Source organism: Pristiophorus japonicus, chromosome 8 (genome assembly GCF_044704955.1).
Source record: "Pristiophorus japonicus isolate sPriJap1 chromosome 8, sPriJap1.hap1, whole genome shotgun sequence".
Lineage (NCBI taxonomy): Eukaryota > Metazoa > Chordata > Chondrichthyes > Pristiophoridae > Pristiophorus > Pristiophorus japonicus.
Window position 1 is genome coordinate 208425459 of NC_091984.1, and position 13342 is coordinate 208438800.

Here is a 13342-nt window from a genome sequence, read left to right on the forward strand (position 1 = left end):
GTATCTCAGTGGCTAAAAGGTGAGCACACCTCTCAAGTCATTTGAAATGCATACAATGTGCAATGGTAACTATGTAACAAATGGATAGAAACAGATGGCTTTTATGACCATGAATGAGTTCCTCCACAAATTACCTTTCTTTGACAACATGATCCAGTTTGTACACAGGTTTATTGTCCTTAAGCCTTTCAACCGTACCCCATTCTGCTTTTCCATAGGCCTTACGGAGTTTCCGGACAAATACCTGAGAAAGCATAACCATGCATCACAGCTTTTCTTTCATCATCATCACTCTAACAGAATAAATTACAAAGGATGTCAGTTTCCTGTAAAATGATTACAGAATGCAATTTAATCCAGAGCATTAATAGAGTTTTGCAGCTTTCAAAATATGCGGTTACTATTAAAATGTCAGGGAAAAAAATTATTTTCTACTAAATTTCTGTTGAAATAGCATTTGAAGAATGTGGATGTAAAATGGAAATATCCTTGGAACAATTGATGCTTTATTAATGCTGAAACTTCCCTTCAGAGGTAGCTAATTATTTTGCTGTTAAGGTAACTGTAATTCCATTTATACAGGTCTTTTAATATAGAATGACTAACTGCTCTTACACAAACTACTAGAAAAGGGTTCCTTGCCCCAGTTAAATTCCAGAATGCTCAGATGTAGAGCTTTTATTGTAACCAGGTGAATTAAAACAAACATGGTGTCCAGAGTCAGAGGAATGGAGAGTTGCGGGCAGGGGGGACATTGGATGCAGGGCTGAAGATTAGTGATAAAGAGGGGAGAGGCCATGGAGGGATTTAAACACGAGGATTAGAATTTTAAATTGGAGGCATTGAGGGACTGGGTGCTAATGTAGGACAGGAGTGATAGATGAGCAGGACTGGTGTGGCACAGGATACAGGCAGCAGAGTTTTAGATGCACTGAAGTTTACAGGGTGGAGGGCAGGAGGCCAGCTAGGAGAGCACTGGACTAGTTGCATCTGGAGGTGACAAAAGCATGGTTCAGGGTTTTAGCAGATGGGTTCAGGCAGGTGGTGTTAAGAGTTAGAAGTAGGCAGTCTTTGTGATGGAGACTATAGGGGTCAGAGGCTCAGCTTGGGGTCGAATAGCATGCTGATGTTATGAACAGTCTGATTCAACGCAAGCTAACAACTTGCATTTATATAGCACCTTTAACGTGGTGAAACGGCCCACGGCATTTCACAGGAGTATTATGCGATAGAAATTTGACACTGAGCTGCATAAGTAGTAATTGGCGCAGGTGACCAAAAGCTTGGTCAAAGAGGAAGGTTTTAAGGAGTGTTGAAGGAGGAAAGAGAGGTAGAGAGGTGGAGAGGTGTAATCAGGGAGTTCCAGAGCTTGGGGCCGAGGCAACAGAAGGCACAGCCACCAATGGTTGAGCGATTATAATCAAGGATGCTCAAGAGGGTAGAATTAGAGGAGCCAGACATCTCTGGGGGTTGGGGGGGGGTTGTGTGTCTGGAGGAGATTACAGAGATAGGGAGGAGCGAAGCCGTCGAGGGATTTGAAAATCAGGATGAGAATTTTGAAACAATGGCAACAAAGAAGGATGGAATCAGTGGCAAGGGTTTGTAGTGGGGGCTGAAGACAATGCCTTCAGTCTCAATGTTTAACTGGAGGAAATTGCACCTCATCCAAGACTATCGGACAAGCTGTCCGACAACACAGGCAGTAAAGGGTCGGTAAAATGGTGGAGCTGATTGTCATTAGTGTACATGTGGGAGCCGCCCTCTTTCTTTTACAGTCAATGTCTCCAAGAGCCAGCAGGTAGATGAGGAAGAGGAGACTCCTGAGGTAAAAGTGCAGGAGTGGCAAACAAAGCCAATTCCCCATAACCCGAGATGCTCTGGCTATGATGGGAAAGGCAAGAGTGGAACTGAGCGAGGGCAATCTCACTGAACTGGACAAGGCATTAAGAGAAAGGGTTGACCATCTCAAAGACTGCAGAGGCCGAGGAGGAATATTGCACAATGGTCACAGTCACAGAGCATCTGTCGTTTTGATTTGGGCTGAAATGTTTCAGTGCTCCAGCAGGGGTGGATGCAACAACATGTTCAAGAACTTGAGAGGAAAAGATTGGAGATACATAGAAACAGAAGTTTGCAAGGATAGAGGAGCCAAGAATGATTTTTCTGAGGAAGGGGCAATGACAGCAATTCTGAAAAGGACATAGCCAGCACCTGTGAAGAGGGAACTATTTACACTTTCCTTGAGCCTGGGGGGGGGGGGGGCGGTGGTAGGGGGAAGCTGGGTGATCAGCAGTCTTGTGCGACTGGGGTCAAGGGAGGAGGAGGTGAGTCTCATGCACAAGATGAGATTCCAAAGGGCATGTGGGGAGATTTGAGAGAAAATAGTAAAAAGGCAGAAGTTCAGGGCTGGGGGAGGGGGTTTGTCTTGGTGGCCAAGGGAGGGGATTACAGATGAACAATGGTCTCAATCTTAGTGACAGACATCCCCTGAGCTCATTGCACTTGCTATTGGAAGGGAGGGTGGAGGAGAGGGGTTTAAGGAGACAGTTGCTGGTGACGGGACGCTACTTATTTTTGATATGCAGGATGATCCTGGAGTAGTTAGCAGTTTTGGGAGAGGAAAGTGAAGCACAAGAGAGTAATTATGCACTTCAAGGCTCAAGGGACTGCTATCAGAAATTAAAGACTTTTAGATTTTAAATGAAATTGTGTTCAAGATGTGTAGACGGAAGAAAAACAATGTTTCAAATTTCTACCTGAGCAAAACAAAAAATATTACAATATTTTAAAGCAGATTTTGTCTGTATTTACAATAAAATTAGTTGCTTAAAAAATATATGGGCTAGAATTTCCAAAAACTCCTCCACCGCCGGATTGCCGCCCAAAATACCGCTAAGATTTTAAAATTACCGCGGGCAAAAAATTCCACAAAAGAAAAAATTACGCCCGGCAGAAAAAATGGACCTTGCACCCCAATTTTCGGCGAAAAATGTGATCCTCGGCTGATTGGGCGGAAATTAATCTAATTGGGTGGTACTTACTAAAATTTAGACCGAGGCTGCGGGTTGGGCCTAGGATGGGGGGGGGGGGGGTGGGGGGAAAGAGAGAAAACACTCAATTTTTTCTAAATACAAAAAATAAATTATACATTCTCAGGATCCTTTTACACATAATCGTTGAAAAAGTAAAAGAAAACTCTAACTTACCTTTTTTTTGTCGGGCTTCATAACTACCGTCCAGCTCCGGCTGGTTTCTCGTGGGCGTTTGGCGGTTTTAAAAAAAAACTTATCTACGGGTCACCGCTGGGACAAAACTCTGGCAGTGGCGGTTTTTGGACGGTGCTCGCCGGCGGTCCGCTCCCCAGCGGTATTTCAAAACCGCCAGCGGAACTGTTTTCCGAAATTTGCCGTCCAAACCGACCAATACCGTCAAGAAACCGGGCAGAGATGCCATGGGAAATCCAGCCCATGTAAACTATACCAGAACGTGTTTTAGAGTTTTGCAGAAGGATGGACAGTGAAAATATAAATTACTGTTGTACTTGAGCAGCTTGGCCGCTGCTTTCACACCAAGACTCCATCAACTGAGACCAGCGAGTCTGGTATCAAAGACTCATCTGCCTGCCTTAGCAAAGAATTTCCCTGCCACAACTGACACAGGAACTGTAGCTTGCAACTTTCCTGACGATAGAAGGCATAGAGGAAAGATGTCCTTTCCTTAGGATGCAGAGAAGCAAAGCTTTCTCTGAGTAATGAATTTAAGAGAAAACACGATTAAGAAAACACGATTATGGTCTGGGGGTTTAATTTCTCCTGAATTACAATTTTCAGTGAAAGACTAAGTGATGCTGCAGCACAGCCATGATAGCTGAAACGAATAAACCTTTGGAGACATGTCGCGGAATTTGAAGACTCATTCAGCCCAACACAACCAGAAAACAACCTTATGCCTCATGTTTCTAAAACATGCACTATTCATTTAAGAGAAGAATTAAATTGGAAATGAGAGAATGCAAACTTACTTTATAATCACGAAACTTGTTCACAATAGGCTCATGCAGTAAGAACTTGATATCCTTGATGAGATAAAAAGTACGTGGGGCTGTTGAACCTTTGTTAACCTTTTTCTTGTGTTTGGGTTCATGAGGATAAATACCCTTCAGTATGCAGAGCCGCCTGTTGAAAGAAAAAAGCGTATATGGATACAGCAACTATTTCTTAGGAATAGAAACTAGTAATAGGAAAAACTATTTGGCCCAGTAAGTCAATCTTTTTTGATGGGCCTTTGCCAGTAGTTGCTGCTCAAACCCTCATCCACGCCTCTAGATTTGACTATTCCAATGCACTCGTGACTGGTCTCCCATCTTCCTCCCGACATAAACTTGTGCTCATCCAAAACTCTGCCGCCCATATCCTAACTTGCACCAAGTCCTGTTCACCCATCACCCCTGTGCTCACTGACCTATATAAGCTTCCTGTCCGGCAAGGCCTCGATTTAAAAATGTTCATCTTTGTTTTCAAATCCCTCCATGTTCTCACTCCTTCCTATGTCTGTAACCTCCTCCAGCCCTACAACCCTCCGAGATCTCTGTGCTCCTCCAATTCTGGCCTCTAGCGCACCCCCAATTTTAATCACTCCAGCACTGGTGGCCGTGCCTTCAGCTACCGAGAGCCTAAACTATGGCATTCCCTCCCTAAACCTCTCTGCCTCGCACTCTCCTCCCTTAAGATGCTCTTTAAAACCTATATCTTTGACCAAGCTTTTGGTCATCTGCCTGGATATCTCCTTATGGGACTCGGTGTCAAATTTTGTTTGATAATGCTCCTGTGAAGCACTTTGGAACATTTTACTACGCTAACAGGTACTATATAAATGCAAGTTTTTATTCACTTATTTACTTATATTGATTGCTTCTATTACTCTTGCATAAAATATTTATCCGCAATTTTGAAATTGCACCTTGTTTAACTGTTGAAAACTATTGTGAACAATTTTTCTGAACCACTTATCAACAACTTGTTTCATCATTTTGAAAACCTCCAAAAGATTTCGTACATTACAACAGTAACTTCACTTCAAAAGCACTTCATTTATTGTAAAGTGCTTTGGGACGACTGGTGGTCATGAAAGGATATAAATGCAAGTCTGTCTTTCTCTGACTGAAAGTTTTTCCCCTTTTCCAGTGAGAATTAGTTCAATTTCCTTAATCTTTAAGTATGGTATTTCTAAGATCCAATATCGTAATGCACATTTATGTTGACAGAAAAAAGACAGGCTAGATCATTCTAACATAACCTCAGGATGTCCCAAAGTACTTTACAGTCCGTGAAATACTTTTCTTGAAGTGTAGTCGCTGTTATAATGTAGGAAACGTGCCAGCCAATTTGCATACAGCATGGTCCCACAAACAGTAATGAGATAATGACCAAATAATCTGTTGATTGAGGAATATTGGCAAGGACACCAGGGAGCACTCCCCTCCTCTTCTTCAAAAATAGTGCCGTGGGATCTTTTACGTCCACCTGAGAAGGTTCCGCATGTCAGCCTAAATTGTATTCAAGTCTCTAAAGTAGGACTTGAACCCACAATCTTCTGACTCAGGTGAGAGTGCTACCACTGAGCAAAAGCACTCTAGTATAAAATTTGAAACCCAATGCCATCAACGACTGACATTTTCATGAATTCTAAGAGTTGCTCGTCACACCTCCACTTAACTTTCAGGAGCAGCTAAACTAAAATCACAGGAGAGCAGTGCAAAGAGGTCGTGTGCGTCTGTTTGACTGCTTCTCCTGCAGGAAATACATGTACATTTTGAAAAGCACCCTCAAGGAAAACAATATCCTTCCTGCATCATAACAGCCAGTATTAGACACAATACTCTAGAAGTGGTTTCGATGTTGTCTTATACAGTATTACCGCTTAATTTACAAAAGGTAAACACTCCCTTAACCGTTTAACCAGGACAATAAATAATGCAATCTTTCCATTAACTTTCACCCCCTTCTAAAAGTATAACTGACACCGTGACGCATTTAACTAAATTTTTACCTGAAATCCGCAAGACTGAGCTGCAGCTTCTTCCTGGCTTTATTCCTGGTGATGTAGTTTGTGGCGGCTCCTCTTTCATGCTGATGGGAAAAAAAATCACATTTTATTTTCTGCAGAAAAGGTAATCATAACTGACTCGGGCAAGGAGCACAGTAAATATTACAGCTGGAGGGAGGCAGTCAATATTACAGGGAGGGCAAGAATTACCAGGGGGAGGAGGGGCAGTATTACAGGGAGAGGGGGGGGGTCAATATTACAGGGGGAGGGGGGGGTCAATATTACAGGGGGAGGGTCAATATTACAGGGGGAGAGGGGGGGTCAATATTACAGGGGGAGGGGGGGTTCAATATTACAGGGGGAGGGGGGGTCAATATTACAGGGGGAGGGTCAATATTACAGGGGGAGAGGGGGGGTCAATATTACAGGGGGAGGGGGGGTTCAATATTACAGGGGGAGGGGGGGGTCAATATTACAGGGGGACGGGGGGGGTCAATATTACAGGGGGAGGGGGGGGGTCAATATTACAGGGGGAGGGGGGGGTCAATATTACAGGGGGAGGGGGGGGGTCAATATTACAGGGGGGGGGGGGTCAATATTACAGGGGGAGGGGGGGGGGTCAATATTACAGGGGGAGGGGGGGTCAATATTACAGGGGGAGGGGGGGTCAATATTACAGGGGGAGGGGGGGTCAATATTACAGGGGGAGGGGGGGTCAATATTACAGGGGGAGGGGGGGGTCAATATTACAGGGGGAGGGGGGGGTCAATATTACAGGGGGAGGGGGGGTCAATATTACAGGGGGAGGGGGGGTCAATATTACAGGGGGGGGGTCAATATTACAGGGGGAGGGGGGGTCAATATTACAGGGGGAGGGGGGGGTCAATATTACAGGGGGAGGGGGGTGTCAATATTACAGGGGGAGGTCAATATTACAGGGGGAGGGGGGGGTCAATATTACAGGGGGAGGGGGGGGTCAATATTACAGGGGGAGGGGGGGGTCAATATTACAGGGGGAGGGGGGGGTCAATATTACAGGGGGAGGGGTGGGTTAATATTACAGGGGGAGGGGGGTCAATATTACAGGGGGAGGGGGGGGTCAATATTACAGGGGGAGGGGGGGTCAATATTACGGTGTGTGGGGGGTCAGTATTACGTGTGGGGGGGTCAGGGGCAGTATTACGTGTGGGGGGGTCAGGGGCAGTATTACGGGGGGGGGGGAAAGAGGGCAGTATTATATTACGGGGGGGGGGGGGGGACGGGGCAGTATTACGGGGGGAGGGGGGCAAGCTGCCAGTACCGGGCCCGGCCCAAGGCCTGGTGATATTTGCTGGGCCGGAGTCACTAACGGAGACCGTGCGCTGCAAGGCCTGGCTGGAATCACACATGTATAAAAATCGGTGGAGTTGCGCGCCCCCAGCCCCAGCCCCGCCGAACCTTCTTCTTCTCCAGGCCGCCCATCCTCACCGCCGAGCCGCTCCGCACATGGGCCGCGAGGCAGGACCCCGGGGCCTGGTTGCAGCTAGCCGTGCAGCTGCCTCACGTCCCCGCGCTCCAATCAACTTCCGCAATACACATTTCGCATTGGTGTCGTTTTACTATACTTTTTAAAAAAAGAAAAAATTGGGGTGGAAAGAATCAACGGTCTTAAATTAATGAGAGGCGGTGGGTGGGCTGCTCAGTGTTTGGGGCCTGATCTGTGACGCGTGCCTGCGGGCAGCGAGCCGGCATCCCTCAGAGTTTGCAAGGTGGCGCCATTGATGCGGCCGATATCGAGAAACTATTGCTTCTGGTGGGCGAATGCAGAACAAGCTGGCTCCAACTTGTTCCGTGGGAATTAGGAGCATCATTTGCGGTTGGAGCACGGTGGCAATGCTGTCTTTTGCTGTTTATTTTGCTTCCCATGCCCCTTCTGTTAACAGCTGCAAAGTGGCATTAGGCTGGATAGCAGACTCGATGGGCCGAATGGGCTCCTTTTGTACAATAAATTTCCCTGATTCTGTGCACAAGGAACAACAACCCCAGTACTTGGGTATGCACTTGAAATGCTACAACCTACAGCAGCAACAACTTGTATTTATGTAGTGCCTTTAACATAGTGAAACGTCCCAAGGCGCTTCACAGGAGTATTATGAGATAAAAAATTTGACACTAAGCCTCATAAGTAGAAATTAGCACAGGTGACCAAAAGTGTGGTCAAAGAGGTGTGTTTCAAGGAGCATCTTGAAGGAGGAGAGAGAGGTGGAGAGGTTTAGGGAGGGAGTCCCAGAATTTGGGGCCTGGGCAATAGAAAGCACTGCCACCAATGGTTGAGCGATTATAATCAGGGATGCTCAAGAGGACAGAATTAGAGCGCAGACATTTCGGGGGGTTGTGGAGTTGGAGGAGATTACAGAGATAGGGAGGGACGAGGCCATGGAGAGATTTGAAAATAAAGATGAGAATTTTGAAATCGAAGCCTTTATTTACCGGAAGCCAATGTCGGTCAGCGACCACAGGGATGATGAATGAACGGAACTTGGTGCGAGTTAGGACACAGGCAGCTGAGTTTTGGATCACCTCTCGTTTACGTAGGGTAGAATGCGAGAGGCCAGCCAGGAGTGCGTTGGAATAATCAAGGCTAGAGGTAACCAAGACATTGGGCTTCAGCAGCGGATGAGCTGAGGCAAGGGCAGAGACGGGCGATGTTACGTAGGTGGAAATAGGCGATCTTAGTTATGCTGCAGATATGTGATCAAAAGCTAATTTCCAGGTCAAATATGACACCAAGGTTGTGAACAGTCTGGTTCAGCCTCAGACAGAAGTTGGGGAGAGGGATGGAGTCAGTGGTTAAGGAACACTGTGAATCAAGAACTTGAAAGTGGAATTAAGCTGGATAGCTTTTTTGCAGCTGGCACAAATATGATGGGCCGAATAGCCTCCTCTGTGCCTTAAATTTCCCAAATTCTATCTTAAATGCTGTTTTCTATGTATGATCCTGCTAAGGATTAACTTTGGGGAATGAGAATGGATTGAAAATAACCTCAACACTAAATTGTTTACATTCTATAGGCCGCTGCATGACAAAATGTCTTGCTGAATCAGTTGTGCTAGCCATGTGTGGAAAAGGGACTAGTACAGAATGTGTGTCAAGTACACAAGGATGTTTTTTAAAATTAATCCTCGGGGAGTGGATGATGCTAGCAAGGTCGCACTTATTGCCCATTCCCAGTTGCCACCTGAGAAGGTGGTGGGAGACCTTCTCCTTGAACCACTGCTGACATTTGTGCTGATGGTGCCCCCACAATTGTGTTCGGTAGAGAATTCCAGGATATTAATCCAGTGAGAGTGAAGGAATAGAGATATAGATCCAAGTCAAGAAGGTCCATGACTTGGAGGGAACTTGAAGATGATGGTGTTCTCACAACATTTTTGTTATCTTTCTTGGTGGTAGAGGTCACAGGGGTGGGAGGTGCTGTCAAACTAAGCTTGGTACAGTGCTTTCTGTAGATAGTACTCACTGCAACAGCACACACACACAACTACAGGCGGTGCTGGGTAACTGTCTTAACAGGAGGTGTGTGGGGGACCTGACCCATCCACCTCCATGGCACGAACCTGGTATTGCAGTACTTCCAGGAACGGTGCAGTGGCTCTAGGCCTTTTGGCTAAGAGCATTGGCGCAGAGTGATCCTTGGCGTGTGCAAGGTGACCTCTGGCGTTTGTGATTTGACAAAGAATTGGAACGATTGGCTACGAATTTAAAAAAAAAAACAAAAAAAAAAACAATGCATTGGAGGTGGAGGGGATGGATTTTGAGTCCAGTGGAAAGGAAGCCGATCAAACAATCGCTCTCCATCCTGGATGGTATTGAACCTCTTTAGTGTTGCTGTGGCTACACACACCTCGGCAAGTGGTGAGTATTCCAATGCACTCCTCCTGACTTGAGTTTTGTAGATGGTGCAGAGGCTTTGAAGGGTCAGCAGATTGCCCAGTTGTTGCAGAGTACCCAGCATCTGCCCTGCTTTTTGTAGTCAGTGTTGATATGGCTGATCCAGTTAATCTTCTGGTCAGTAATGATCGGCAAGATGTTGATAGTGGGGTACTCAACATAGTGGTGCTGTTGAAGGTTAGTGGAGGTGGTTGTACATTTTCTTGTTGGATGTAGTCATTTAACTTTTTTATTTATGTGCACTTATTTTTGTGCATTTATGTGGCACAAATGTTACTTGCTACTTGTCAGTCCAAGCCTGGATATTGTCCGAGTTCTGTTGTAGGCTGCTTCATTATTGAAAGAGTTGTGAACGGAGCTGAATACTGAAATCATCAGTCCCAATCCTGACCTTATGACAGAGGGAAGGTCATTGGTGAAGCACCTGAAGATGATTGGGCCATGAAGGCTTCCTTGAGGAACCCTTGCATTGATGATCTGGAGCTGTAATGATTAACTTCCAATAATCATGACCAGTTGGATGGTTTTCCCTTTGACTCCCATAAGACCTCAGTTTTGGCTCCTTGGTGCTATACTTGGTCAAATGCTGTATTGATATTGAGGCCAACTGCTCTCATCTCCCCTCTGGCATTCAGCTCTTGTGTCCATGTCTGGGTCAAGACTGTAATGAAGTCTGAAACTAGGTGGTTCTGGTGGAACATGAACTGAGTCTCAGTAAGCAGGTTATTGGTGAGTAGGGTGTCACTTGATAGCATTATTGATGACTCCTTCTATCATTTTACTAATAATTGGGAAGTGATTGACAAGATTGTAATTGGCTGAGTAATTCTGTTATTTGTAGATGGCACATACCTGGGAAATCTTCCATGTAGTTGGGTAAATGTCAGTGCCATAACTGTATTGAAACAGCTCGGGTAAGGGAGTGTTTAGTTCTGGTGTGCAGGGCTTCAGCACTAGAGCAAAGATGTTGTCAGGGCCATAAAAAAAGCAAACCAAGCACTAGGGTTTATTTCTAGAGCTATAGAATTGAAAAGTAGGAAAGTTATGATAAACCTGTATCAAACCTTGGTTAGACCACACTTACAGTACTGTGGACAGTTCTGGTCACCATATTATCAATAGGATATAAAGACACTGAAGAGGGTGCAGAGAAGATTTACAAGGATGATATTAGAATTGCGAGGGTATACATATAGGGAAAGGAACAGGCTGGGTCTCTTTTCTCTTGAAACAAGAAGACAGAGGGGTGACCTAATAGAGGTTTTTAAAATTATGAAAGGTTTTGATAGAGTGGATACAGAGAGAACGTTTCCATTTTTTGGGGAAGGGCATAATTAGAGACCATCAATATAAGATAGCCACCAAGTAATCCAATTGAGAATTCAACAGAAAATTCTTTACCCAAAGAATAGTGAGAATGTGGAACTCACGACCACAGGGAGTGGTTGAAGCGAATAGAATAGATGCATTTAAGGGGAGGCTAGACAAGCATATGAGGGAAAAAGGAATAGAAGGTTATATTGATAGAGTTAGATGTGGAAAGATGGGAGGAGGTTCGAGTGGAGCATAAACGCCGGCATGGACTAGTTGGGTGGAAGGTCTGTTTCTGTGCCGTATATCCGATGTTATCCTGTGTAATAATCTTTTCTGTGTCCAGTGCAGTCAGCTGCCTCTTAATGTCAAGTGGAGCAAATTAGCTGGACACTGGCATCTATGTTGGTGAGGAACTCGGAAAGAGGCTGAGTAAAATTGTGAACTCTCTATTTTTGGCTGATAATACTTTCAAATACTTACATTTTGCCTCTTGCACTGGTGCTGGACTCTACCATGATTCAGGATAGGTAAGTTCATGGAGACTTCTTCCATTAATTGCCTGATTGTCAAACACAATTCTGGATGCATAGAGCTCAAGAGCTTTGCTATCATCCATTGGTTGTAGGCCTGCTTACCTTTGTCTATAGCTTGTTGCTTTTGATATTTATCATGCAGGTCAAACTGTGTTGTAGCTTCACCAGGTTAATGTCTCATTGTAAGGTAAGCCCGTGCTGCCCCTTAACACTCTGCATTGGTTTCCCAGCTTGATAGCGATGGAGGAGTGTCGCACATGCTAGGCCATGAGATTACAGATTGTGATTGTATACAATTTGTTTGGCTGCTGATGGTCCACAGAGCCTCATGGATGTCCAGTTTTGGGCTTCGAGATCTGCACGTAGCCTGTTCCTCCTAGCACGGCAGTTCTGGCAAACTACATGATGGATGATACCCTAACTTTTGAGAAGGGACATTGTCGTCACAGGACTATGAAGTGGTCACTCCGACCAGTGCTATTGTGGACAAATGCCTAGGTTGGTGAGAATGAGGTCAAGTAGGTTATTCCTTCATGTAGGTTTCCTTACCATTTGACACATGCCCAGTCTGACAGCTAGTTTGGTCAGTAATAGTACAACTAAGCTACTCTCACTAGTAGACACAAGTTCATTCTTGCTTCCCTTAACGCTTCCTCCAGGTGATGTTCAACAGTTGAAGGAGCAGTAGGTGATGATCAGCAGGAGGTTCTGTTGGTCTTGTTTGACCTGAAGCCATAAGGCTTCATGGGGTCTCAAGTCAGTGGTGAGACTCCCAGGGCTACTGTAAACCACTATTCCCACACTCCTGGAAAAGCCTGGGATGGTGTCTGGTAGATTTGATTCTGTGAGTACAACTATGTCAGACTGTTGACTAGTCTATGGGTCATTTCTTCCAACTTGGGCACCAAATGTTGGTAAGGAGGACTTTGCAGTGTCAACTGAGCTGAGATTGCTGAAATCTAATACATTGCTGATGAATCCAATCCAGTTTGTTTCCACCTATTGAACATTGTAGTGATTCTTTACAACAATGTGTAGGCCATATTGGATAGGGTGCAGGCTCCACCCCCTCAAGAATATTATTGAATCATTTTATGACGTTATTGCAGTTTTCATGGTCATTTTTCTTGTTCATAACTTTGCCATGATGGAAATATTTTCCATATTAAGCCCATTCCTTGCAACAGGAGGTGGACCTTACCCAATTTATTTAATCTATTGAGATAATTGAATAACCATTGGTTAAACCTCCAAGGAGATAAAACTAAACATTTCCCTTGACTTCTGTTGGTAATCAAACAAAACTCCCAGATATCAAACGTTACAATAGACTGTTAAATATGATACGTATTCAAATTGTGGATCCAATTGAATAAACATGAGCAGGAATCCATGTTGGATAGGGTTCCAAGTGATATAAATAATATATGACAGCAATAATTAAAAGTACTGAACTTGCTGACAAAGTGGTTTGAAATGTGGAGGCTCGAGCACAGTTCATAGCAATAATTCATCCTGG

At 44.9% G+C, this 13342-nt stretch overlaps 1 protein-coding gene across 1 annotated transcript in view; it reads right to left on the reverse strand.

The window, feature by feature from the left end:
* pes (pescadillo) overlaps positions 1 to 7720 on the reverse strand; it is a 45520-nt gene extending 37800 nt beyond the window's left edge. Inside the window, exons 1-4 of the mRNA XM_070887888.1 lie at positions 7483 to 7720; positions 6049 to 6128; positions 4022 to 4175; positions 135 to 244 (exon numbers count right to left, since the gene is read on the reverse strand). Of these exons, the coding sequence (XP_070743989.1) occupies positions 135 to 244; positions 4022 to 4175; positions 6049 to 6128; positions 7483 to 7506 (368 nt within the window). The 5' untranslated portion in view covers positions 7507 to 7720. The remainder of the gene's footprint in view (positions 1 to 134; positions 245 to 4021; positions 4176 to 6048; positions 6129 to 7482) is intronic.
* Between the last annotated feature and the right edge of the window lie 5622 nt (positions 7721 to 13342).